Raw genomic sequence first — 26,149 nt, forward strand, 5'->3', positions numbered from 1 at the left:
ATGGAGCAAGCACTGCCAGTCGTTGCCAGAAGCGTGGCCAGCAGTGAGGACCCCGGGCTGGTGATCCCGGTGGCTAGCAGAGCCTCTTCTTTTGTGCAGGTCAGCACTTTGCCACATTTCCATTACTGATGAGCAAGTTCCCACCCTTGTAACAATTTTGTAGAGACACCTGTTCTTGCTCCCTTCTTGTCACTTAAACCTTTGTGTGACTGGTCAGTGTTTGCCCATTGCTGGTCCAGCCACAGATCATTTGTGATCCCTTATGCACCTGCCTTGTCCTGGGGGGCTGTTTGCCTGGAGGTGCCTTAAGAAACACCAGGCATGACCAATATGAGTGGAGTCACCAGGCTCAGATCATATTCCTGCAGATTTAACATAGCCCAAAGGGAAAATGAATACTGATTCCCAGCCCTTAGAGACCTCAACACACAAATGCTTATACTAGATCCCTTTGTTACAGGCAGAAGCATGCACTGCAGTGACAGCTTCATTTGGCACATATAATGAGGTCTAAATGGGAAAAAAAAAAAAAAAAAAAAGAACCTAATAGATCACTATTGCAATGAGACACTGCAATGCCCCCCCTGGGAGGGGACTATCTCCCTCAGACTTCCTCTGGTGTCACAGTTACTTTCAGAAGTGGCACAGGAGCACATCAGCAAGGGGATTGCTTATAGGAGACAATGTTAGATGCTCAATTTCTTGATTTCTTGCCCAGCTAATGAAAAATTTATATCTTTATATTTAATAATCGATATAATCATATAGTATATTCACCATAAACTGTTATGGCAGAGCTCCTATTCCTCAGGGGAAAAGTATCACCTTACCATCTCCTATACCCACTGAATTACTAAAATGAATAGAACATATTTCAGTGTTTCACATTTCATGTTTCAGTGAGCTGCCCATGATGATGCTTAGGTCAGAAAACAGTAATTACATTCCAGCTGTATGTAACATGCATAGTAATTAGCTATGACAGCTCTTTGTGGATTAAAATAATTGGAGCTCATTATGATGTTTTCTTAGCTTTCCTAGACACCAGTCAAGTCCTGGATAAGATGAAAAATCATCTTAAAAAGTACATCCTGTTCCTTTCTGTGTTGACTTTATTGAGCAATTAGCAATAAAAAGTGCATTCCTTAACTCTTCTGAGATTTAAAAATCAAAAAAGGAGAATTGATACCCAAAACACCAGATTTTGTGAAGTTTTAGTAGCCCATGTGTTGTTACTTAATTTATCAGCAGTAGAAATACCTGCAACTCTGTTTTGTTCTAATATGTATCAACTGCGTGTCAGTGATGCTTCAATGTATTATCTTAAATTACAATTGGAGAAAACATATTTAGGTAGTCAGAATAGTAAGAAGGCATTTTAAAGTGGCTTAGAGGGCCAATTATTAAGATGCATTTTAAAATGAAGAGTTAGACTCAATAGGCCCGTGTGCTGCTGTTGCCTCTGCAGCAACAACCTCGAATATGCAAGTCAGCTACTCATAAAATGGCAGTGAGATTTATCTGGGGACCTTGCAGTAGTGATAACCTGCAGTTGCAGTGTGATTCCACACAAAGGAGACTTACGGTTCCCTTTGGTTTCTTTGGCTGTCTCCCTTCAGAGGTGAGATTTGTCAGATATAGGATTAACTCCAGAATGGTTTATTACCTGAAATCAGTGGTGGTGTCCAAATAAGGGTTCTGAGCTGCTGGATGTGGCAGCTCTGTTACTTAAAGGCCACAAAAGTCTACCTTAATACTGCAATATAAAAAGAGGTATCTCAGTGAAGAGCTATTCCATCTCGGAGTATCATTCAAGTTAAATGACAAATTCATATGGTATAGTAGGGCACCAGTGATATCAGGGGGTATTCTTCAAAAATCCTGTAGCATAACAAGAAGTGGTAAAATCTGGCCATTGTTTTCCACAGGCCATTTCTCACACAGATACTTTTCTACACAGAGCACAAGTAACAAGAAGAGCACAGATACTAAGTTTTGCTTCCCACCAAATCTCTGTGCATGATAATCACACAAAGAACTGTGGAATGTTGTCTTTTCAGTCTCTGTGGATCCATGTGTCTAATGGTATTCTTGAAAACCTTAATTGAGGATTATTGCCACAGCATCTGCTGCCCCTCTGGTTATGGATGATTCTTCTTCTCCCTCTGGGTGAGAACTGTTTGGCAAGAGCTGTATGAAATGTGTACTAGGACTGTGTCACCCATGTAATGAAGAAGTTTTATATAAACCACAGGTACTGGAGAAGATTGATTTTGGTCCTCACAACGTAAGATTGTAAATCCAGAGGTAGAAGGCCTTACTTAATGAGAAATATGTCACGTTTTTTGCTCTAACTGTGCTTTCTCCTGTGTATCTAACATATTCATTAGTCAGGGTGATAACTGCTATTATGACAAGAGATTATCCCAGTGCAATCACAGAAGTCTAAATACACCAAGTATTTGTAAAGTGCTGGAGTGTGTCTTCAAATAACTCAGAGCAGTGCAACATTTAATGTCTTTATTCTGAATACTTCATTTAATACCCGTCATTTTAAGTAGTCATGGCAGAATTATATGAGCAGACTACTGCTGCCCTTCAGTGGGAATTATTGATATAGCACTAGAACAGTGTGCAGAAAAGGGTGGCTGCACTGGACTGTTCCTGTGAGAGAGGTCTTGTATCCTTTTTATGGTCTTGAAGGTGGTTTAAAAAAATAATCAAGTGTGTAATAAAGGTCTAAAATGACAATTGCAAACAAATATTCCTAACACCAAGGTTTTCCCTCCCCCAACCTTTCCCTGCTCAAGACCTTCTTCTATTGGAAGCCATGAGGGTTCTTGTCTCTTTGTTAGTAAGGTAGGAAGACCCCACCATTAAGCAAACTTCTGTTCAATCCAAAACTGTAACTTTCTTTTCCTATTGTCCCCAGTAGTGCTGTAGATCAGGCACCACTTACTTCTGAAATACAACAAAGGTACTTCAACACTTATAAAATGGTTTAGAAATGTCAGTTTGCCTGGCTTTGTAGCAAAAGTGCCACCACATGCCATAGGGATCATAACCAGCTCACTCAAAACCCATGTCACTACAAAATTTTGCAATGGAGTTTACAGATCAAACCTTCAGCAAAACACATGAATCACTGTACAAGAAGGACGGGGAGAGGGTGCTCCTGAGACAGGGAAAGGTACGCCTGCAATTAATCAGACTGACCCCAGAGCTGCCAAATGACTGCCACACTTTTCCTGGGTTTGCTGTCTGCTGGGGTTGACTTTAGTGCAGAGCTTTGCATTAAGGGAAAATTGACATTAAAAGAGCTGTTGTTTTATCAGTATGACCAAAGAAGACAGTAGCAATGAAATGAGAAGTGCTTCCTAATGAGCATATGCTGAAACAAGTATGGCAAACAGAGTTAATCATAAGTGGTGATACATCACATTGGTACAGTGAACTTTCTGATTTGACTCCAGTGAACCCATGGCCAGGAGTGATCCCTAGCTGGTGAAGACACAGGATAGTGACAGCTAATTCTTTTCTTTTGAAGCTTTAACAGTCCTGTTACACTACTTATACATTAACTCTTCTTAACTTCTATTAGTGGAAGAAAAAAAGTTATCAGTAGTCAGCATGGATTCATCAAGGGAAAGTTATGTCATGCCTTCTACAATGGCAAAAATGGATGGATGGATGGATGGATGGATGGATGGATGGATGGATGGATGGATGGATGGATGGGGGAGAGACGGGGCAGTGAATGTTGTTTACCTTGACTCCAGCAAGGCTTTTAACACTATCACCTACAGCATCCTTCCAGGCAAGATTAGACAGTGTGGGTTAGACAATGGACAGTGAGGTGGCATGAAAACTGGCTGAAAGACAGAGCTCAGAGGATTGTCATTAGTGGCTCCTACTATAGCTGGTGACCTATAACAAGTCAGTACTGGGTCCAGTCCTGTTTAGTGACCTGGATAAAACAATGGAGTATACTCTCACAAGGTTTGGTGATGATACAAATCTGAGAGGGGTGTCTGGTAAATCAGAGGGCTGTGCTGTCTTCCAGCATGACCTGGAAAGGCTGGAGAATTGGGCAGAGAGAAACTGCATGATGTTCAACAGGGGCAACTGTAGGGTACTGCACATTCCTAGGGAGGAATAACCCCAGGCACCAGTCCAGGTCAGGGGCTGACCTGCTAGAAAGAAGCTCTGGAAAAGACCTGGGGGTCCTAGTGGACAGTAGAATGGCCATGAGCCAGTAATGTGCCCTTATGTCCAAGAAGGACAATGGCATCCTAGGGTGCATCAAGAAGAGTGTGGCAAGCAGGTGGAAGGAGGTAATATTTCCCCCTACTCTGCCCTGGTGAGGCCCCATCTGGAATACTGCATCCAGTTCTTGGTTTCCCAGTTTACGAAGGACAAGAAACTGCTGTAAGAGCCACCAAGATGATACAGGGTCTGGAGCACGTATGATATTAGGAAAAGCTGAGGGAGATGGGTCTGTTCAGGCTGGGGAAGAGGAGAGTGAGGGGTAATCTCATCAATGCTTATAAATATCTAAGTCTATGCTGCAGACTGTGCTAAAGTGTGAGCCTTTGTCAACCTAAGAGGTCTAGGGCAGGGCATCTGAAATGTTACAGCTATTTTGGCAGCACTTGTATCTGAAGCATCAAGGCTGAGTGGAACTAGGCACTATTATCTCTTTCCACCTTCTGTCCTCCTTAGCAGACAAAGCCATAGGGATATCAAAGACAGCTTGTTTCTGGGCAGGAGTGCCTCATGCCTTTCTGCTCCTGCTACAAAGCACACTGCTTTGGACTGCTTTCTCTGTTGTAAAACACATGGCTAAGTGTGCACCTGGGAAAATCAGAAACCCTAAATCATTTCCCAGAGAGAATTCTCCCCTGGGAAAGAGTGAAAGACTAAAAAATGTTAATGTTGCAGATTAACATGTGCCACATGACACTTACATAGAAATGAGTCTATCGTTGCAGAATGCTCCTGGAAGGTAGGGGGTGTGTCTTCCCTTCATGTGCACAGTCCCATGTCCGTGTGCACAATCCCATATCTGGGGCCAATCAGACCGGCCCTTGATTCTGACCCCTATACAACTGGGACTGGCCTGTCTATAGGTAAACACACCGGGTGTCCAGTGTGTTATGTTGGTGTGTGGTGCATGGTCACAGAAACACTATGTAAGTAAAAGTTGCTACGCAATAAGGTTGAAGCCTGTTTATCAACCATATTGGTTGCACGAGTCTTCCCTCATCCTCCCCGCGGCAAGTGGATTTCCCTCGTCGCCCCCGACAGTCTATCTTCAGGCAAAAGTGTTTGAGAGGCAGAATACTCCTATCCAACAGTCATGGGAACTGAAATTCCTGACTTCTAGCATGTCAGAGCCTGTGTGCAATTCCATTTTACAACCACAGGTGTCAGTGAAACACCAGCACTTCCAAGTTTTCTGAAACTAAAAAATCAAAGATGTATTGAGCCACGCAAGTTTAATATCTGTGAACTCCAGGTCTGTAGGTCCATGACCTGTAAAGCATGCAATTTAAAAAAAGAATCCAAAAGAGTCAGTTTCCTGGCAAGCTCGGAAAAGGCTATTCCTGAAAGGAGGAGGGCTGAACAAATAAGCAGAGTAGTTCCCTTCCCTACTGGTCTGAGCCTTTTCTTTATGCCACAAAACCATCTCTGATTTCTTTTTATTCCTCAGGCAAGACAACTCCAGCTTCTCCAGCCTGCAGGTCCATTCATGCACTAAATTCTCAGTGTGTTTTCCCCCTCCACTGGGCCCTGCAAGCCCAAGCTCACCTTCACTGTCAGTGCTGGACAACTCATTTGTACTTTTCCACACCTACACCATCAAGCTTCTAGGTAGTGAAAAAGATAGAGGGCCTTCTACAGCCCTTCTAATTAAGGCTTCTCAAACTTTTATTGTGACCCTGAAAGTTACTGAAAGAGTGAGGGAGAGGAGAGCTCATGTATTACATGGGAAGCCTCTTACACATGGATGTTTCACACTCTCTGCTCCCAGCCTGGGCTGGCAGTATAACTCTGGCCCTTGAGGGTTCCAGAACAAGAGAGATAAGGAGGACTGTCTGTAAGAAAGAGAGGGGGTGGGTGCTTGCAGCTTGCAGCTGTCCTCAGAAACGTGCAGCCAACTAAAATACAGCACCCTCAGTAGGGTCTGTCTACGTGCGATGCTGTGGCATTGGCATCTTTTTGATCCCCATCCAGCCAGGGTGCTTCTTTGGAAGCAGATGCAGCATAAAGCATCTTCTTGCATGAACCACCATCTGGGGATACAGCTGTATTCTGATAGACACCTCCTGTGCAGGAGGTAGAGACGTAAATTGCTTGTTCTGAGGGAATAAAAACCAAAAAGCTTTTCCCAAGCAGATCACTGCTCTGTATTGGTCTAGCAGTATTAGCAAATATCCACCGATTTATCATTTGTGGAAAAAACCTCTGTCATTCACCCCTTTCCATGGTGGTGTTCATGCACCCCTCATCACAGCTTCACTGCAGACAATATTCTCTGATGGGGAACATACTGTGATGTGAAATCATCCTCCCTTGTCAAAACAGAGCCATAAATCAAGCTGGGATGCAGCTATATGGCTGCTCCAGCCATTTCATGCCACAGGCATGAGTGTCCTTAGGTTTGGCTGAGAGCAGTGCTGAGCTACACTGCTGCCAGATGCCAAGGCCAGCTCCGTCTCAGCCAAGCCTGGGCATCAGGGACCTTTTCTGCTGCTGCTCCTCAGGCAGGCACTGCTGGTTGCAGAATGAGGCTGGGGCAGCTGTGCTTTGCCTCTGGATCCACTGCCAGTGTGCTCATAAGGCACAATCAGATGTAGCTCTTTCAGCCTACAGGTCTCTGTGTCTCCTGAGGTTTCATCATTGCAGTTTTGGAAAGAGTCAATAAAGGGCATGTGATTTTCTCCACCAGTCCTACAGGGGCTCTTACTTCCCTGAGATTTTCTTTTCCTTGATTTAACTTCCCATTAGTCAAGATCTTAAAAGAGTGTAATTCATTAATATTTAAGACTTAGAAAGGAACTGAGATGGCCAATTCAAGTGAAAGCCCTGAGTGTTGCAGTAGTGACACTGCGGGCAGTGAAAGTTCTTCTTTTCTTCTTTATAGTGAAGAAAAAATTATACACATATCTGAGGCATGACATTCCTTGGTCACAGTAGAAAGGGATAAGGTGCAAAGTTTCAACTGTGCAAGTTGCTTTGATAAATGGGAAGAGGATGATTCTATAGGAGAACATGGGAAGTGACTCCCTGAGTGAAGGATGTAATATAATAAGACTATTTCCTGCAATGCAGTGAAAGTTAACAAGAACTCTTGCTTTTGCATTTTAAAACCACTATAATATATGAATATATAGAAATAATTACATATGAATAAATACATTAATATATAAAAATACTGCGTTCCTGTGAAATCCCTTTTCAAATGAAAAATTAATATCTACATGCTGAAGTGTGGTAAAAGTTCCCAAACAAAAATGAGTGTTCATAATTTCCTTTTATGTTGAGTGTAACCAGATGTAGAGCTACATTATGCTAACTGCTCTATCTTTTGAAAAATCACTTTCAACTGCTCAAAAATACTTGGATGCCACTTGAAGAGCAACTGTACTACTTGTCTCAATGAAGGAGTTTCATGCTTTGAAATTTACAAATTACAGTTCTGATTACAGCAAGTGTCTCCAGTTGCTATTCTCCACTGTAATCTGCAGAGCATCCACACAGTGTCAAAGGCAACTGTATCTTCTGGGTTTGAAGCCACAATTGCACTATTGTATTTTCCCACTGACCTAATTTGGAATAAAAAAAGTTACATTAAACTAACTCCATTCCTGTCAGCCTTGTAGAATACCCGTATCATGTGGAAAGGGATATTTGGTGCTCAGATCTGTGTTAAGACAGTGAAACAAGTTCCCTGCAACATCATATGCAGCAGCAGAATCATCCGCAAAGCCATTTAACTCATGTCCAAGACAAATGTCCCTCATCTACATTCCACTTCAGAGTTGGATGAACAGGTATGTGATGCATGACCCAAATCAGTGTGCTGTAGGCAGTGGCACCTCCTCATGTCTCTCTAAGGTTGTTCCTGAGTCCTGAAGCTCTGGTCCTTTGCAGTACTCAAGTTTGCATTTCCAAACAGGGGCCACCTGTGCCCAGGCATTTAGCTGAGCTGTGGAGCAAGGGCTTCCTCAGGTCAGCAGCAGGGCAATCGGTGTTTCAGTAATTAACAGCCATTAGCTGGTTTTGGTAAATTGTTACATGCTTCTGTCCCCAGAGGCAGCTCTGTTCTAGCTCAGTCACCCAGCCTGGGACACCACGGTGGTCTCTGGGAATCCCAGTGCTGCTATGGTGCCATAGCAGGGAGGTTGGTGAAAGGGATCCAGCTGAATCCCACTTTGTGGGACTACAGGAGGTAGTGGCAATCACTGCAGGTTGCCCCTGGAGCTGCTGGTGCTTGCTGGTAGACGAGCAACTTGGTTTGAAATAATTAGAAAGCATTTGAGGAGTTAGCTAGAATTATTTTTTTCTGGAAAGTTTCCTGTACAGCAGATTTTGAAGAAAAAGCAAGACTAAATTCTGCAGTAGTGGGTGGATCCTGTGCAGCTGCATTTGTTGAGATAATGGCAGTGGTGAATTTTTGTTTTTCTTCAGGAAAAATTTTGGTTTTGCTTTGTTCCAACTGAGCTTTGGCTTTTCTAACCAGGTCTCTTGCTGCACGGACAGCTTCCTTATATGTCTTCTATTCTAGATGTCCTTTCTTCCATTCCTTGTAGAGTTTCTTTTTGTGTGACAGTGTGTCCAGAAGCTCCCTGTTCATCCAGACAGGTCTCCTAGCATTCTTTCCTGCCTTCCTCTTTGTCGGTATACTTTGCTTCTGGACACAGAGAAGGTGACCCTTGAATACTAACCAGCTGCCCTGGGGTCCCCTCCCCCCTAGGGCTTTGTCCCATGGTACTTTGGCCAGCAGATTCCTGAAGCAATCAAAGCCTGCATGCCTGAACTCCAGGGTTGTAAGTTTGGAATACATTTTCCTAGATGACCTCAAGATCTTAAATTCAAGTGCTTCATGATCACTGCAACCAAGGTTGTCCCTGAGAGTCATATTGGTCACCAGCCGTTCCCTGTTGGTGAGAATGAGGAGGAAGTTATCATCTATGTATTCCAGGAGCATCCTGGGTTGCTGATGCCTTGCTGTGCTCTCCCTCCAGCAGATGTCAGGGTGGCTGAAATCACCCATGAGGACCAGGGCCTGTGAACAAGAAGCCTCTTCTATCTGCCTGTGGAGGGCCACATCTGCTTGGTTCTGCTGGTCAAGTAGCCTATAGCAGATCCCTACTGTAACATCACCTTCTGTAACATCGCCTTCTCCCTCCTTCCCTATAATATTACCTGTGCCCAAGGCCCAACAACAACAACGAGCCCACTGCTGGGAGAAGGGGGTTTGTGGGGAAACACCAGACAGCTGGCAGGGTCACAGCTCCAAGGACCCAGGAGCTGCAGAGGAGCACCTGGCCAGCCTTGCCAATGGGCCTGTTCTGCACTTGAACATGATGGCCCTGAGAGAGCAGCTGATTGATTACCTTTGTAGACAGTGAATAAAGATCCAGAACCTTTTCAGAGCACATGTCTTTCAAAAGAAAAGTTCCAGACACTGCAGGCAATGCTCTCTAGTAGGGTCTCAGTAGTATAGGGAAGCAAAAGAAGAGAGTATCTCATCATGGGCTCTGAACTTCTTTAATGTAAGTGGTGCAATGTAGCCCCTTTTCCCTCACACTCTCCCAGTCTCCCTCTTCCAAGCAGCTGAGAAAGGCTGTTCAAGTCTCTTGGCGACCAGCTGAAATGAAGGGACAACTGAAACAAAGCTTATTGCCATGGACAGAAGCCAGGACTTGCATCCTCCTGCTCATGCCTCCACAGCCAAATGGCCCGTTATCCCCCTGTCACAGCCCTTTGGGCCTTTCTCTGATGTTTCTCTACAAGAGCATCCCGGCTCTTCCAGCTCCAGGCACCATGACCATGGCTTGGAGGCAGGATAGGCTTGCTCTGAACATCTGAGGACAGTCTGCCTGCTTCACAAAAGCCACTGAAGGGGAATGAGACCCATCTGCTGATCTACATACCTTGGCTTGCTCTGTTGGGAGAAGCAAAGCTCCAAACCTCAAGTATCCCGGGATGACAGGAACAATCCAGAAGCAGGCTGCCATTCAAGCAAAGCACAGTTGTGCCATGGTCTGAAATGCTCTGTTTCCTCCCACCATCTTGCTGGACCAGCCCCTTTTAAGCCTATCCCACACAAGGATAGGGTGCACATTTCCACAAGCTCCCAACAATATTCTCCCATAACATCTGGGCTGCTCCATACACCCTTGCCCCACACCCTACAATGGTTCCCCCCCTCCTGCAGCCTACAGGGCCTCTGCACAGCAGTTCTGCAGGTCATCTATCTCAGCTTTGCAGAAGAGGGCCTGGGCATCCTGGAGGACACCAAGGCATGTCAGCAGTGTGCCCTGGTGACCAAAAGGCCAGCAAAGAAGAAAGGGGAGATGGTGCTCCAGGTGCCATGTCAGAGATGCCCTGCAGCCCATGGTGAGGCAGGAAGTCCCCCTGTCCTCATGGAGGTTCATGGTGGAGCAGATAGACATTCCACAGTGTGAGATTCTGATCTCACTAGTTTGAAATTGTTTCAAAAGAACAATTTTAAAACGAACATCACTGGCTAGGGTGGAGGACCTGGCATGGCCAGAGCTGAGCAGGGAAACCCAGACACCTGGAAAGAGATAAGAACTAAAAACTAACAGGGGGGTTGAGACTGCTCCTCTTTTCTGAGGGACTGCAATGCTGGGACGTCCCTCCAGGCATGATTACCCTGGCCAGGGTGGAGGAAGCCACCTTGATTGTACTGATGCTGAGGGGGCTGGAACAGAGCGGGGAGTAGTGCCTGGAAAGAGATAAGAGCTGTGTGCTGGAAGCCCCCTCCAGGCAGCCTGTTTGCAATGGCTCTGTACTAATGGATCTGGCTTCTGTGGCAGCTGACTGATGGCTACCCCTTTGGAACAAAAGGAACTCAGGGGTATATATGACTGTCCATGCTGTGGCTGTGTCATTGTCTCTTGACCCACGGCTATTTTGCATCGGACCCTGTCCAGGATCAGCGCCACCTTGAAGAAACTCACTGGACCCCTTTCTCTCCCATTTCTCTTGCTTTTCTCTCTTATATCTTTTTTTCCTCTCTCCCTCTTTTGTCTGGCTCTATCATTTTGTCTGTGTCAATTGTCAAATAAAAGTCTGCTTGCACCCAACCCTTCTACTGTTGTTTCACACATCCAAAACAAAAAATAAATTTTAATGTTACCTCAGACCGTGACACACAGTCCATGAATGAAGCACAGAATCACAGAATGGTTTGGGTTGGAAGGGACCGTAAAGCTCATTTACTTCCAACCTCCCTGTCATGGGCCAGGACACCTTTTTATAGCTCAGGTAGCTCTAAGTTCAATCCAGCATGGCCTTAAACACTGCAGGGAGAAGGCACCCATCACAAGGAAACCTGTTGCAGTGTCCCACCAACCTCACAGGAGATAATTTCTTTCTAGCGTCTAAACTAACTCTACCCTTTTTCTGTGTGAAACCATTCCCCCTCATCCTATCACTACACACCTTATAAAAAGCCCCTCTCCAGGTTTCCTGTAGGCTTCCTTCTGGTGCTAGGAGGTTTCTATAAAGTCTCCTCATGAGCCTTCTTCAGGATAAACAACCCCAGTTCTCTCAGTCTGTCTTCACAGGAGAGGCACTTCAGCGCTCTGATCAGCTTCGTGGCCTTCTCTGGTCTTACTCCAATAGGTTCTCTCTTTCTTATGTTGGGAGCTCCAGAACCAGACACAGTACTCCATGTGGTATCTCACAAGAGCAGAGTAAAGCAGCAAAACTTCCTCCCTTGACCTGCTGGCCATGCTTCTTTTGATACAGCCCAGGATACAGTTGGCTTTCTTGGCTGCAAGTGCACATGGCCAGCTCATATTGAGCTTCTCATCAGCCAATTACTCCCATGTCCCATGTGCTCTCTCAATCCATTTTGCACCCAAACTGTGTTTGTGCTTGGGATTGCCCTGAACCATATGCAAGAACCTTTACTTGGTCATGCTGAATTTCATGCTGTTTGCATGGGCCCACTTCTCAAGCCCACCAAGGTGCCTCTGGATGGCCTCCCTTCCCTTCAGCATGTCAACTGCACTGTGCACCTTGGTGTCATCAGCAAACTTGCTGAGGCTGCACTCAGTCCCACCATTCATGTCAGTGACAAGGACGTTAAACAGTGCCAGTCCCAATACTGACCCCTGAGGAATTCCACTCGTCACTGATCTCCACTTGGACACCAAGCTGTTGACTGCAACTCTTGGAATGTGACCATCCAGCCAATTCCTTATCCACCAAGTGGGCCATCTGTCAAGTCCATGCATCTTCAGCTTAGAGACAAGGATGTCATGTGGGACAGTGTCAAATACTTTGCACAAGTCCTGGCAGGTTATGCCAGTTGCTCCTTGGTTTTGCACTGAGGCTATAACCCCATCGCAGAAGACCACAAAGTGTGTCAGGCATGACTTGCTCTCAGTTTGCTTTCACTAGTCACTTACTTATTTAAGATTTACCTTAGTGTAGTTTCCAGGTGGATCTGCCCCATGAGCTTGACAGGCAAGAGTAATTTCCAGCAGAATCTGTTCTATGATCTTGTCATGCAGACAGGTGAGACTGACTGGCCTGTAGTTCCCTGAGTCTTATTTTCTTCTCTTTTATAAAAATGGGGATGATGTTTTCCTTTTTCCCATCCCTTTGGAACTTTGCTGGTGTGCCACCTTTTTTCAAATAGGAGGGATAGTAGCTTTCCCTGTCCGTTCCCTGGATGTACCTCATCAAGGTAGTTTCCAGGAGCTGCCAGCTCCCAGACAGCCCTGCTGATGGCCCTGCCTGCTGGCACTGAGAACATGGCTGATTGCCTTATGTTTTGGTTTTGTGGTCAGGGTCATCCTAAACCTAGAGAATGGAATGACTCTCTGTTACCATACTCTTTCCAAAGGAAGACAAAAGGAAAATAAGGAAGAGACTTAAAGGGTGGGAGTTAAAACTAGAACAGGTTTACTGAAACAGAGAAGGGATTGTAACATGTGGGATGAGGAACAAATACACAAATAGATATACAAAACCTGACTGAGGTAATCTCTGATGTGTCTGAACGTCCCTTCCAGAAGAACTAATTCAGAACCATGGCTCTTCCCAGCAGCACCTGATGAATTTGGATCCTTCAGAGCATGTGGAGAGCTTATTACAAAGGGCCAGAGACTCTCTCCAAGATCTCTGAGCACAGCAAAGCAGCAAGGAAGAAGGGGATGGGAGAGGAGAGGAGAGGAGAGGAGAGGAGAGGAGAGGAGAGGAGAGGAGAGGAGAGGAGAGGAGAGGAGAGGAGAGGAGAGGAGAGGAGAGGAGAGGAGAGGAGAGGAGAGGAGAGGAGAGGAGAGGAGAGGAGAGGAGAGGAGAGGAGAGGAGAGGAGAGGAGAGGAGAGGAGAGGAGAGGAGAGGAGAGGAGAGGAGAGGAGAGGAGAGGAGAGGAGAGGAGAGGAGAGGAGAGGAGAGGAGAGGAGAGGAGAGGAGAGGAGAGGAGAGGAGAGGAGAGGAGAGGAGAGGAGAGGAGAGGAGAGGAGAGGAGAGGAGAGGAGAGGAGAGGAGAGGAGAGGAGAGGAGAGGAGAGGAGAGGAGAGGAGAGGAGAGGAGAGGAGAGGAGAGGAGAGGAGAGGAGAGGAGAGGAGAGGAGAGGAGAGGAGAGGAGAGGAGAGGAGAGGAGAGGAGAGGAGAGGAGAGGAGAGGAGAGGAGAGGAGAGGAGAGGAGAGGAGAGGAGAGGTCCCTTCTCTGTTTCACACCATGGCCCTTTGAACTGGATCAAATGGGTAAGACATTTTTCCTGAATCACTGTGGAGACATCAGTCTCCTGCACTTTGGTTTTTCATACAGCTATCTCTTGTTTCAAGCACTAGTGAGCAAAGTTATGCCTGTCAGAATCAGCAGTTCTGGTTTCTAAACTGAACTGAAAATTGAAGAGCACTTAGGACTTGGCTGATGTTCCTACGTCTACTCACCAAAATGCAGACCATTTCCTGCTAAGAATCTGTTATTCTTGCCTCCTTTTTTTTCCCCCGTCAGGCATGTTTGTTCTCTGCACAATAGCATGAAAACTTTACACAGTGCCAACGTTATGCATGCTACATGCTGTAGTTTTTCTCCATGTGTTTCCACAGTCACTGCATAATTGCTGTGACTGCTGTTTAGGCCACTGCACTTAAGTCTTCTTTCTTTTTTTTTTTTTTTTTTTTCCTGTGGTTGTTCATTTGTGGGGTTTTTGTTTGTTTGTTTTTATTTTGTGTTTTCTTGTGATTTCCAGCTTCCTCATTTGTGTTGACAAATCAGATATGGTGTAAGTGCTGAAAATCTGCTTCTTTTTAAACCAGACTGCATGAATGATGTATGTTGAGGCTTCCTCAAGTTCTGAGTAATTCATTTGGTTGAAATCAGAGATGGGTAAACCATTGTAAATGAAAGCATGTATCAAAGCATGCACTGTAGTTACAGTGAAAAAAAAACCACAGATATTTTTTTATTTCTGACATCAGATTAACTCTTGAAAATAATTGCTAAAAATTATTTGAAAGCTTTGCTCACTCGTCCTGTTTGATGGCTTTGCTCTGTAACAGGGTATTTCCACAGCAGTGCTTTTGCATCTTTCCCACTAAACACTCTTGAAAGTTACCCCTGTTAAATTCTAAATACTTCTTAGTATCTGATATTTGGCTGCAGAGCTTAGCCAACCTACTGGAATGATGTCAAATCAGAAGAGTTCCAGGAGGTTCAATCTAATTATGTTATAATATTTAACTGTATTTGAAAGAAAATAGGAACTCTGGTTTTAATATTAAACCTTCCAGTATAGCCAGACTGCAAGCTGTAAGCTTTTTGTGCTTCGTTAGAACAAGAGCTATCAACAGTTCCTTCAAAATACACTTGTAATCTGCTTTGGACAGACCTGATGAAGTCCCACAGCCAAGTCTAAAACCTGATTTTGTTACTGCTGCCAACAGCAAATAGTCATCAGTACCAACAAGACTGTTCTTTAGTGCTTTCCTCACTGTAAAACTAAAGATAGGTTAAAGAAGTGCCCAAAGCAGTCCTCACTTTTCCCGGAGAAGGGCAGCACAAGTCAAATGGGTAATGTCTCTCATATGTTTGCTGCTATCTGTGCCCTGTTTGGAAGTTTCTATAGAAAGTACATGTCTTTTTTGACTCCTTGCACAAAAACATATTCAACCTTTAAACTTCAACTAAATAAGAAGATTAATCTTAGGACAACTGCCTTCAGTATGAATGAGGAATACAGAGGGACTGAAAGGAAAAAAAAGATATTTGAAAAACTGACATAAAAACTTCCATGCTTTCTCCTTATGTGTTTTTTTCTCCAAGATGATTTATACTTTTGTTAAACAATATAGTGAGCAATTGCATATGATAGCACTGCTTTGTAACTAACTGGTGATAGTGTCTTAATTTATTACTAGAATTCTGCAAGAATCCTTATGTGTGTAATGGTGGATTACCAAACTTTCTGTAAGATGAGTGCTTCACTTGGCACACCATCTGCACTTTCAAAGCATGAACAGAACTTGTCTCCCATACAGAGGATCCTTATCCAGAAGGGTCACAGTTATCCATGTCAGCCAAGCAGTGCTGCAAATTGTTCCCTACTCAGAAAACATTCAGATACATCTGTCCTTGAGGAACCACTGTGTAGCAAATAGCTGATAAAAAGGAATATGGAAATGACTGCCCTACTTACCCTGTAATTCACAGCACACAGTCAGTCACCATATTTTACATATGGCTCTGATTCTTATGCCTAGATAAACAGATAACTAAGTTTGGGGGTTTTGCTGATTAATTTTTTTTAAATTTTAAAATCTTTCTATTTTGCTGTACACATGACAATTTTTAATCTTTCATTCCAAAAAAAGAACCATAATCTCTGGTTTGATAGCAATGAGATTGATAGCTTTCCCAGACTCTTGGATGTCATATAAGGAGTGATATTTTTAAAGATGTAAGTATCAGACAAATACAGCATGCTTTTATTGTCACTAGTAAAGTCTTCCTTTATAAGTTCTTGCAGACAGAAGATGAACAATATCCTACTGATATCTTTGTTGTTATGGAAAGCTAGCATTCCAATTATGACAGAAAAATTGAGAAGCCATCACATCTGCTGAAAATCCCTCATGTTCATTTCATTTTTTATTTTTTTAAAATCTACAAGTTCTAATTGATTTATTATCATCCTGATGTGCCAAAGGTAATTCCACATTCCTTAGGGAACTGTTCCACTTTCTGTGTCATTTTTTCTGACTAGCCAGTTCACAACATCACTAAGTTAATGAATTGCTACCACAGTTACTGTATTTAATTCTTTTAGTAAATAAATAAAACAATGGCATTTGGAAAAAAATACCTACAAAATATGAATGTGTGAGTTACTAAAGAAAAAATTAAAATATTAAAACTCAAAAATTTAACAATGATTTTGAAACTTATATTTTAACTACTCCTTATTTAAAATATTAGTATTTATTGCTTGTTTGTTGTACCAACACCAGGGTGGACCATTTTCAGGCATTTGGGGAAATTTCTCAATAAAAATCCTGTAGCTTACTATTTTCAATCAAGCAATCTAATCCCTGCACCTTTCAGTATTCATAAAAAAACCTGAACTCAATTTTCTTTATGCTTTTCAATCATTCATTCACACATATCAGCTAGACCTCATAACACCACAATGTCTTCAAAGACAAAGAGTATCTCTGTGTGATCAGTTTTCATCAGCATCATAAAATTCACAGGCTGGAAACGTGTCTGTGAAATACGATTTTCATGTCCCTGTTGCTTCTACTCTCATACACCCTTAAGGTCTCCTACACTTTCATAACCATTGTAAGTCATACAGGTATGATGTGGAGAAGAGACTGCATCTGCAGAGCTTAAAATTGTTTCCCATGTCCTCAAGTGCAAATTTTTAATGAATACTAGATTTGCTAAAGAGAGATCCATTGCACTGAATTATTGACAACAACTTTCTATACCCTGTAAGTCATTTACTAGCAATAAATCACATCAACTAAGGGTGCTAGACTGTGAAAGAGAAAAATAAAATTGGTTTGAATTCCAAGTTTCTTTTCTTTTAAAATGTCACATTTCTGAATAGAGCAAAACAGATAGTCATGAAATTTCTAGTACATATCACTGTTTAGTAGAGTAGCACATGTGACCTATGGTATGATCTGATCTTGTATGACCTGCTACCATATGCAGCTGGTACTGCTACCCACATATTTCTATTAAAATTCCTATCTCTTTTATTTTATGATTTTAAAGCTTTCCATTTTATCAGTTTTTTTTAAAAATATGTCCAAGTTTCACAACTTCAATAAAATTGTGCATTGTATCATAATTTTTTTTTTCAGTTAGCTTGCTTCTAGCAACAGCTTTGTGAGAAAAGTGCCTTACAGATTTCAACAGGATACAGGGTAAGCAATGACCTTTTCAAGTGAAATGCAAAACAATTGCAGTCATCAAATCATCCAGTGGAACATCCAGAAAGTTCATCTTCAATCAGACTTCCTAATAAGTGCTGTTTGTGTGTCTGGACTGCTACCTTTTGACCTTGGTCTGTGGCCAGTTCTACTTGGCAACCTTTGCCCCGTGTTGGCTCTTCCCTTTTCCCACCTGATCCTCATTAGAAGCAACTTTCTTCCTGTTTTGTAAGAGAAATAGGAAATCTGCTCATCCAGTCTGATGCAGTCCAAGGCACCCTCTGCCAATAAAACAGTCTAGCTGTAAAATGTTGGGAAGTTGAAATAAGCCAAGAACAACATTACAGAAAATCTTAAGTGACAGAAAGTAAGAAAAATAATGAAACCTTGAAAATGAGGTTTGCTATGGGGCTATTTCAGCTTCTCTTTCTTTTTTTTTTTTTTTTTTTTTTTTTTTTTATATAATCTACTGTGTGAGGAGCAATAATTTGAAATCGAGGACTGTTTTCAAGGATAAGATACCCACAGACTGTTATGACAGATTTAACTGATTTCTTGCAGAAAGCACTGACCTTCTGCAGCTTGCAAAAACCAGAAGATCTGCACATGTGAAACAAGAGGCAGATACATATTTCCCCATACAAAGAGCTCTGAAGTTTCTTCTTCTCCCATGAAGGGACTGGCCCTTCATGCCCTGGTCACCCTCCACCTACATCTTACAGGGGACTTTGTGCAGTTCTCTGCTCAGGGCACCTTGCAGTGGCACTGCCAGCCTACTCCCTCCCTGCTACAACTTCACCACCCTGAGGAGCCAGAAGTTTCCACTGAACAATTCTCACTTGCTCCTCCCCAGTTCTTTAGAGCTGCTAGCAAACTGGCTGGGATAGAAAAGTCATATATTTGCCTGAGGTTGAAGTTTATCATGCCAACACGTCCTTCCCCCATGCGAGGTGCAGCCTAGTCACTGGCTAGTGATTCTTCTGAGAGTTACAAAGATTATTTATTCACAGTAATTTCTTCATGAAAGATTTTTCAGAATATCTCTTTTTATCTCTTTTTAGTATAGAAAGGGAAGAAGTAAGAATTCTTACTTTTTTTCACATAGTTGGAATGTGTTTTCCTGCCCAGCTTTTCATGCATCCATTACCTTAGCCTGTGTTACCACAGATATGATGCTGTCACTCTATAACTGTAAAACACGCAGATCAATGAGTACAGCTCAATAAACAGAAAGTAGGAAGCAAAACAGAAGGACAAGTACTATAGAAGATGTGAATTACAGTAATAACCTGTATTTTGGGTAGCAGTCATAAATAACTGAGTATTTATATTTAGGTGTGTGGGTAATCCGTAAGATACGAAACATTAAAAAAAAAAAAAAAAAAAAAAAAAAAAAGGAGGAAAAATATTTTGCAAATCAAAGAATGTTTAACAGGAAGAAAGTACAAATTGTACAGGAAAAAAGGTATTGTAAATTCAGCTGCAATTCTTAGTCTATGGGGAAAATACATTGCAGGAAGAGCTCTCATGGAAAAAATAAGGAGCTGGACTTGATAACCTGATGGGTCCCTTTCAACTCAGAGTATTCTGTGATTCTATAAATATTTGAAACTATGAAGCATGAGGCAAAGGCACTATGGGAGACAGTTCTCCACTGGCAAGGACATAAAGTTGTGAGCTTCATATTAGGCTAGGCAGATGTAAATTACACGTATATTTAAACATCTTATTTTACCGTGACTGTCAAATACTTACTCTTTTGTAGGGAGCTTTCATTATAAAAGACCTAAACACTATTAAAAGTACCAATAAACAACAATCTGACTTAGTCACAGTGCAGGAAAGCTCATTGTGAACAGGATGGACTGTACAAACTTCCATGCCACATAGATAAAAATTTATAGTTCATTACAAAATGAGCATATGCAAGATTCAGAGGAGCATACCAAGGAGTTTTCTTCTTATCATAAGGATCAGAAGATTAACTTGGTATTCCATCAAGGTGCATTCTTAGTTCATATTTCAAGGTAATCTCTTTTTTATCATTTTTCTGTATGAAGCAGCGCAGACCAGGCCAGCACTCAACATTGAAATCAGACAAATAAACAAGTTCAACTCTTCTGTATATCTGCAGTCTGCTAAAATGCTGAATGATAGAGCAGTCCTACTTGCAACACTGACTCAATTCAATGTTTCACTGGGTGGTTCCACCTCTGTCTCCCTTGTGAAGGGTGCTGCAAAAGCATCCACACTCAGACAGAGCATCCTGCTGCCTGCACTCACACCTGGCTGACACGCAGCAATTACACTGATGGGAAACACCCCGTGCTGTCAGGGCTGCAGGGCTCTGAGTCTCTCTGCAAATTGTTTCACAAAGAGGTAGAGGATAATCCACTTACCCTTTCCCAGGAAAGAACTGTGGTAGCCCATGAAAGGGTTACACTCGCCTAACTCCAGCCTGGGGTGAGTACTTCAGCCCTCCTTACACGTGGTGACAGGAGGAAGACCAACCTGGAACTGCATACTCAGTGTAGGTCTCAATCAAACTATTATTTCAGCAAGAGGAGAAGATGCAGGGCTCAAGCTTCAGAGAGAGGTGCTCTACCTGCATCTCTGCATGAGGGGAAGTCAGCTTTGCACAGCTGATGAAGCCCCTGCCAAGCAGGCCAGCAGTTTGGAAGGAGGCACAGTGGTTCTGATCAATGCCATTACACAGTTCTGGATCTGTGACAGCTGGATGAGAAAAAGCACATTCCTGGGGAGTAAATGGGAGCTTGGATCTTGACCTTTCAGGAATATCCTGGTGAGGGGCATGTATCACTGAGAATCAGATTGCTACTGCTCTCCAAAATTTGCTAGCCAACTTCCCCAGCTGAACTGCATGACTAGAAACCTGTAGCAGTGGTACTGAACAAGCCATGAGCACTCAAGGGGAAGCTTTGCTGAGCAATTTTCACTTCTATTCATCAATGAGCAGAAAAGACAATTTTATTACAAAAACTATTTTCTGTGAGGAGGTAGCCCAAACCGTAGAGAAAAAGAAGAGTTACCTGCTTCCCCAGCCAGATCATAGGAAAATATCAGGAGAGATTCGGCATTGTATGGGCTGTGAGTGAGGGTTCTAGACCCTTGTGGAATGTGTATGACAGTTGTGTGCATTCAAGGTATCTGGAGATTTGGAGTATTTAACTATGTCTGTGAGCTGTTGTTGTGTATAATGAACCTGAGTTACCAGTCTGTGATGTCCTCGTGCTAGAGAATCACAAGAATATCAACAGCCTAACAAATTTTACACTCATAATTGAACAGGGTAAATATAGCAGAGGAAACAACATGTGGAAGTGAGTTTCAAACATGCAGATCAGAATAAATAAATAGGTGGCTTTTGGTAAAGAAAGAAGAGGCTTAAAGGAAATATGACTTCAGTATGACTTGCAAGAAGTCACTGCGGAGTGTGAAACACCTTATGTCCCATCAGCCATGAGCTGGCTTATACTCACTCACAGTCCCACTTGCACATGAAGTGCTGCCACACTTTGTTGGTGCTGTGTAGGTGGCTGCATCCATGGGCTGAGGGAACAGGACTATTTCAACTTTGGCAGAGATTTGCTCTGAAATGAAGATTACCCCAAATCACTCCTTACCTGAATGTCTCCCTTTGAAACAGCAGTGCCTGGTCTTGCTGTGTTTTTCTTTTTGCTGTGACTTAAAAGTAGCCCATCTTAGAGAAATTCTGTCTAATGACTATATTGTTTTCTTAAGGTTTGCTCTTCAAGCTGAAACTCTGATAGATACTAAAATAAAAGTGAGAAAGACTTTACAGAGAGCCTTTGAGAGCTAAAGAAGCTCAAAAAGAATGGTGGTGTGACCGTGAAATAATTGTACTTGATCAGAATGTGTAAGAGCTTTGCATCAGCTTCCGTTCCCTTACAAATAACCTTTTTTGTTGTCAATGAACATTCACCACATTTGGATAAACACAAAGTAGAAAATAGGCTGGCTGGACATCTCATGAGATACCATAAAGCTTCTGTGAGATATAATTTATGGTTGTCTGTTGTGGTGCAGCTTACACAAGTACAGACTATATCAGGTTGATACAGGAGACGCAGTACTTTCTGGATAACTGCAAAAAACTCATTATTACAATAAAGATTTGAGCCTAAGACTATTTTTTTTAATAGTCCATGCTTTTGATTTGCTCACTGTGTGCAACGGAGATTTTCCAACAAGCCTACAGTGAAGTCTGGTTAACTATGCCATTGTTGCAAATATTCAGAAATGTAATTAGTAACATTCAGAATAAGGCAGCATTAACAGAGAAGTCAAGTTCTGGTTACAGAGTTTTCCATGTCCTGTCAAAAACTACTGGGTATAGTCTCGGAGAGAAAATTCATAGGCTAATACTAAAGATTACTTTTTGCATTGGGCATAACAATATTTAGGCCTAAAATCTGTTGGTGGCAACCCTGAATTTCAAATGTCTGAATATAGTTGGAGATCTAAGTATAAGAGTTTCTACCTAGCTTTGAGCACTGGCCCTCTTGAAAATTGGTTCAGAAGAATTGCTGAAAAAGAGAGGAGGGTAACAGAGAAGGAAAGAGGGTATAACAGAACCTGCCAACAGAGAAGGTTTCTTGTATGCCTATGTCCCTTTTTAACATTATGGAATTTTGATTTATGTGATTTTACATAATTAATTCATTGATTATGTTGCATTGCAAGCTAGAAATTTTCCCTTTTCAATGGACTATTAAAAATACCAAGGCAGTTGAATAATGTATTAAAGTCAGAAGAAGACCAAAATCCAAGATGAAAATGCCAGATTCTAAAAGATGTATATTTTGCCTTCAAACTTTGAACAGGGAATTATAAAATGTTATTATTGTTTTGGTTTTTTTTTTAAGACAAACAAATACAAGTCTCATTCATAAATTAACAAAGTGTGTAAACCACTGCAAACTGCAGCATGCAATGAATGCAGCAGTTGAGCTTGCACTCAGGAGGTCACAGTGACAAAGAAATGATGCAAGGAATTTCTGTCTCCTTCCTTAGAGAAGGTTTAAGATTACAATTTAATCTCAGAAGAGATTAGGAGTATATCAAGGAGTTAATGAGTATCTTAAAACTGCTTATTCCTCTTAATTGTCCAATTAAGTTGATCCTGAATTGCACAAAATATCAATGCATGAAGATGAGAAGCACATCTGAGACAGAGAGCAAACGAATAGCAGACAGGAACCAAGTGCTGTGTCTGCTGGAAAGATGCCAAGAGGCATTTTCACCTTTTTCATCTTTTTGTGCTCTGCCTCAGTTTCTCCACTGTCTGTCTGGGAGCCCTTTGTGTTTCAATAAGTTCCTCCATATGTAGATGTGGAAATATCGAGCTCATTTTTTACTGCTTATTAGCTTTGGGAATCTTTCTGCTTGTGACTGGCATTTTCTGGAGCACTTTCCATGAAATCTTGAAATGCAGGGGCTCAGCAACACCTTCATTTGACCTCACAGCTGTAGAGAGCACTATGTCAGCACTATAGACAGGAATGTATTGCAGACTACTGATGATCAATTGGGAGGGAGGGAGAAGAAAGAAGCAATGAAAGGCTTGTGTGGGGAGAAAAAAAAAAAAAAAAAAAAAAAAAAAAAAAAAAAAAAAAAAAAAAAGTAGCCACTTTATTATGTTTCCGTGCAGAGTACTATAGTCTGAAATTCAATTTGCTAGGGCAAGACACCCATGTGGAAACAGCACTTTGTGCAAACAACACATAAAATCAGGTGTACTACAGGAACTGATGCAAGTTGCACAGAGAGATCCAAAGTCATGCCCGAAGGAAGCAGGCACAGCTACACCGACCCCATGGAGCTCCTGCAGGAGCATCATTAGTCCCATCCCAACAGTTTCAGCTGTGCTGCTAGGAGGTGTATGCTCATATTAGTTATTATCAATGAGGTATGCAGGCAGCTTCAGCTCCTGATATGGTGCTTACTGAAGTTTTATTATGTAACAGTCCCCGCTATTTCTGAGGAAAGTCTGATGTTTCAAGGGAGAGAGTTTCTTAAACTGATTGGCACCGGGCCTGACAAAAGCCTTTAAACAGGGTCACTCAAAACAAATTACTTTTCCTGGACTGTTGTGGAAACCACACCAGTAACACTGACAATGAGTGCTCTAAAAGCATTATTAAAAAAAAAAAAACAAAAAAACAAAAAAAAACCCCAAAATCAAATCAAAACAGCACAAAACCAGCAAATTTTGGTTAGATAAGCAGAAACATGCAAAATGTATTTTAAAACTGGAAAACAATTACTAGTGTGGTAATAACTACTAATTTAGTTAGTATATTCAAACAGTGATCTCTTTCAAACAGTGATTCATCCAAATCAAATTTTTCTTAGGCACTTCTTGAAATACTCACAAGCATGAGTGTTTGTATGCCATGGCTAGGAACACCCATGGGGATGGCTGTTCTTTTAAGAATGCTGTGCTCTAATGAAACATTTTGCAGAAAGACATAGGTAATGACCCCAGCTATCCCAGATGTTTTATATCAATATATACAGTTGATATAAGCCTGTTTAGGTTTCCATTAACATTTGAAGCATCATCTGACCTTTGCAAAGGTAAGAGACACAGCCTATAAGCAAGTTTTCTGTGGTAAATCATATTTAACTATGATGATGAGTTTCTTTTTGGTTTGCTTTTTTTTTTTTTTTTTTTTTTTCAGGCCTGACTTCTATCCCCCCTTCCATGAAGACAAGACAGATCCTGAACAACAGAGCTCCCTGCTGCCAGATGCCCCTATACTGAAGCAGCAAGAAGTCACCAATATCCCCTCACCTCTGTATAGTGGGAGTGCAGAGTTCATCAGTGGAACTGAGAGGCAGGAACAGCCACTGCCATAGGAATCATCCATGCAGCAGCAAGCAAACAGCTGACCAAGACTCAGACCATGGAGTGGAGCCACATTTTGATCCATCCACAAAGGGTGAGAGTTACCAACAGCACACAGGCTGCCAGGGGACCTCAGAAAGAGCAACACTTGTCACAACATCTGAGACAGGTGGCGAGAAAAATCCAGCATCATGAAGTGGGTTAAATTGGAAGATATGTGTGAATGATCCCTAATAGTACTACTCCTATGGTAAAACTGTCCAGAAAAAGCACAGACCTTTAGTTTGTTTGAATAGCACTGGAGGGGATATATTAAAAAGTGTCCAGTATTTCAAAGCAGAATGAATCTCTATAGAGATAGAAGTGATCAGGCATTTCTTCAAAAAGTCAGCATCACTGGCAATAGGAGTTTCTTATGCTACAAGATGTCTTGTGCCTTGTAATGAGTTTTGGCTGAAAGTCTTCATTTGTCATTTTGTAACATCGGATAACTTGAGAAACCAATTAACTCAGCCTTTTTTTGGAATTTGTAAATTATTTGTTGTAACTGTTCATTTGTATACCACACACCTTTCCAGCTACTTGTTTTATTTTTGTCTAGTAATAGCTGCTCTTTTACAAATTACTTCATGAATAAATTTTGTATTTCAAACAAATGCCTTGTATCTGGTTGTATACTATAAGGTGTCCATGGTTCAGGACAAGTATATAATACAATACACTCGATACACTTCCTAGCTCCTAAACAGGCAACCCTAGTTACACCCATAGCTCTTCAGTGGAAACCAGAACTGCTGAAGGAAAAACCTTCTCTGTCTCCTCTGAGTTGCCTCCAAAAGCAGCTGCTTCCACTGCAACTTCCTTGAGACTGTGGGAACTAAAAAACGTGTCCTGTATCCTATTTCTTACACAAGGGACCTCCTTGTTACCCAAGGGAACAGGTACCAGAAAGTGGGCAGCTTTGGACTTGTCCTTCCTCTGTTACAAGTTTCCTTCCTTCCTTCCTGTCCTCTGTTCCTCTGTTACAAGTTTCCTTCCTTCCACAAAGTCACTGAGGCAAATTTGCATCAGGCCACTGTCATCTATAATTCCAGATAATGAGAGAAACTTCACAGAGGCCACTCACATTTGGATCAGCAGCACTGACCTGTGGGTGGGGTTTTTCTGTTTTCAGAGAATCATAGAATAGTTTGGGTTGAAAGAGACATTTAAATAAAGATCAGCCAGCCCAACCTCCCTACAATAAGCTGGGACATCTTCAGCTAGGTAGGATGATCAGAGCCCCATCCAACCTGACCATGAATGTTTACAGGGATGTGGCATCAACCACCAATCTGAGCAGCTTGTTCCTGGTTTTGTTGTAGAACCAGTGAGACAGCAAAATTACCGCTTTCCTGATGGTCATGTACCCCAGGACAACAACTTTAGCATTATGGCTCCATTTACATTACAAATGCAAGCCATGATAGTGATGGTAACAATGGCTAAGCCCACCAAAATAACAGTCATGTCAGTTTCTTCTTCCAGAGTTACATCCTGTATAGGAAGGACCCATAAACCTTCAGTTGATGAAAGGAGAAAGGAAAGTGGAATAAC

At 42.2% G+C, this 26,149-nt stretch overlaps 2 protein-coding genes across 2 annotated transcripts in view; one reads left to right on the forward strand and one right to left on the reverse strand.

The window, feature by feature from the left end:
- Positions 1–25,095, forward strand: TMEM252 (transmembrane protein 252). Its single transcript, XM_071730777.1, has 3 exons — positions 1–99; positions 22,896–23,185; positions 24,387–25,095. The coding sequence occupies exons 1-3, from the start codon at positions 1–3 to the stop codon at positions 24,562–24,564; spliced, it is 567 nt and encodes a 188-aa protein (XP_071586878.1). The 3' UTR covers positions 24,565–25,095.
- PGM5 (phosphoglucomutase 5) overlaps positions 1–26,149 on the reverse strand; it is a 153,359-nt gene that overhangs the window by 51,520 nt on the left and 75,690 nt on the right. The gene's annotated exons all lie outside the window — the stretch shown is intronic.

Source organism: Heliangelus exortis, chromosome Z (assembly GCF_036169615.1).
Source record: "Heliangelus exortis chromosome Z, bHelExo1.hap1, whole genome shotgun sequence".
Lineage (NCBI taxonomy): Eukaryota > Metazoa > Chordata > Aves > Apodiformes > Trochilidae > Heliangelus > Heliangelus exortis.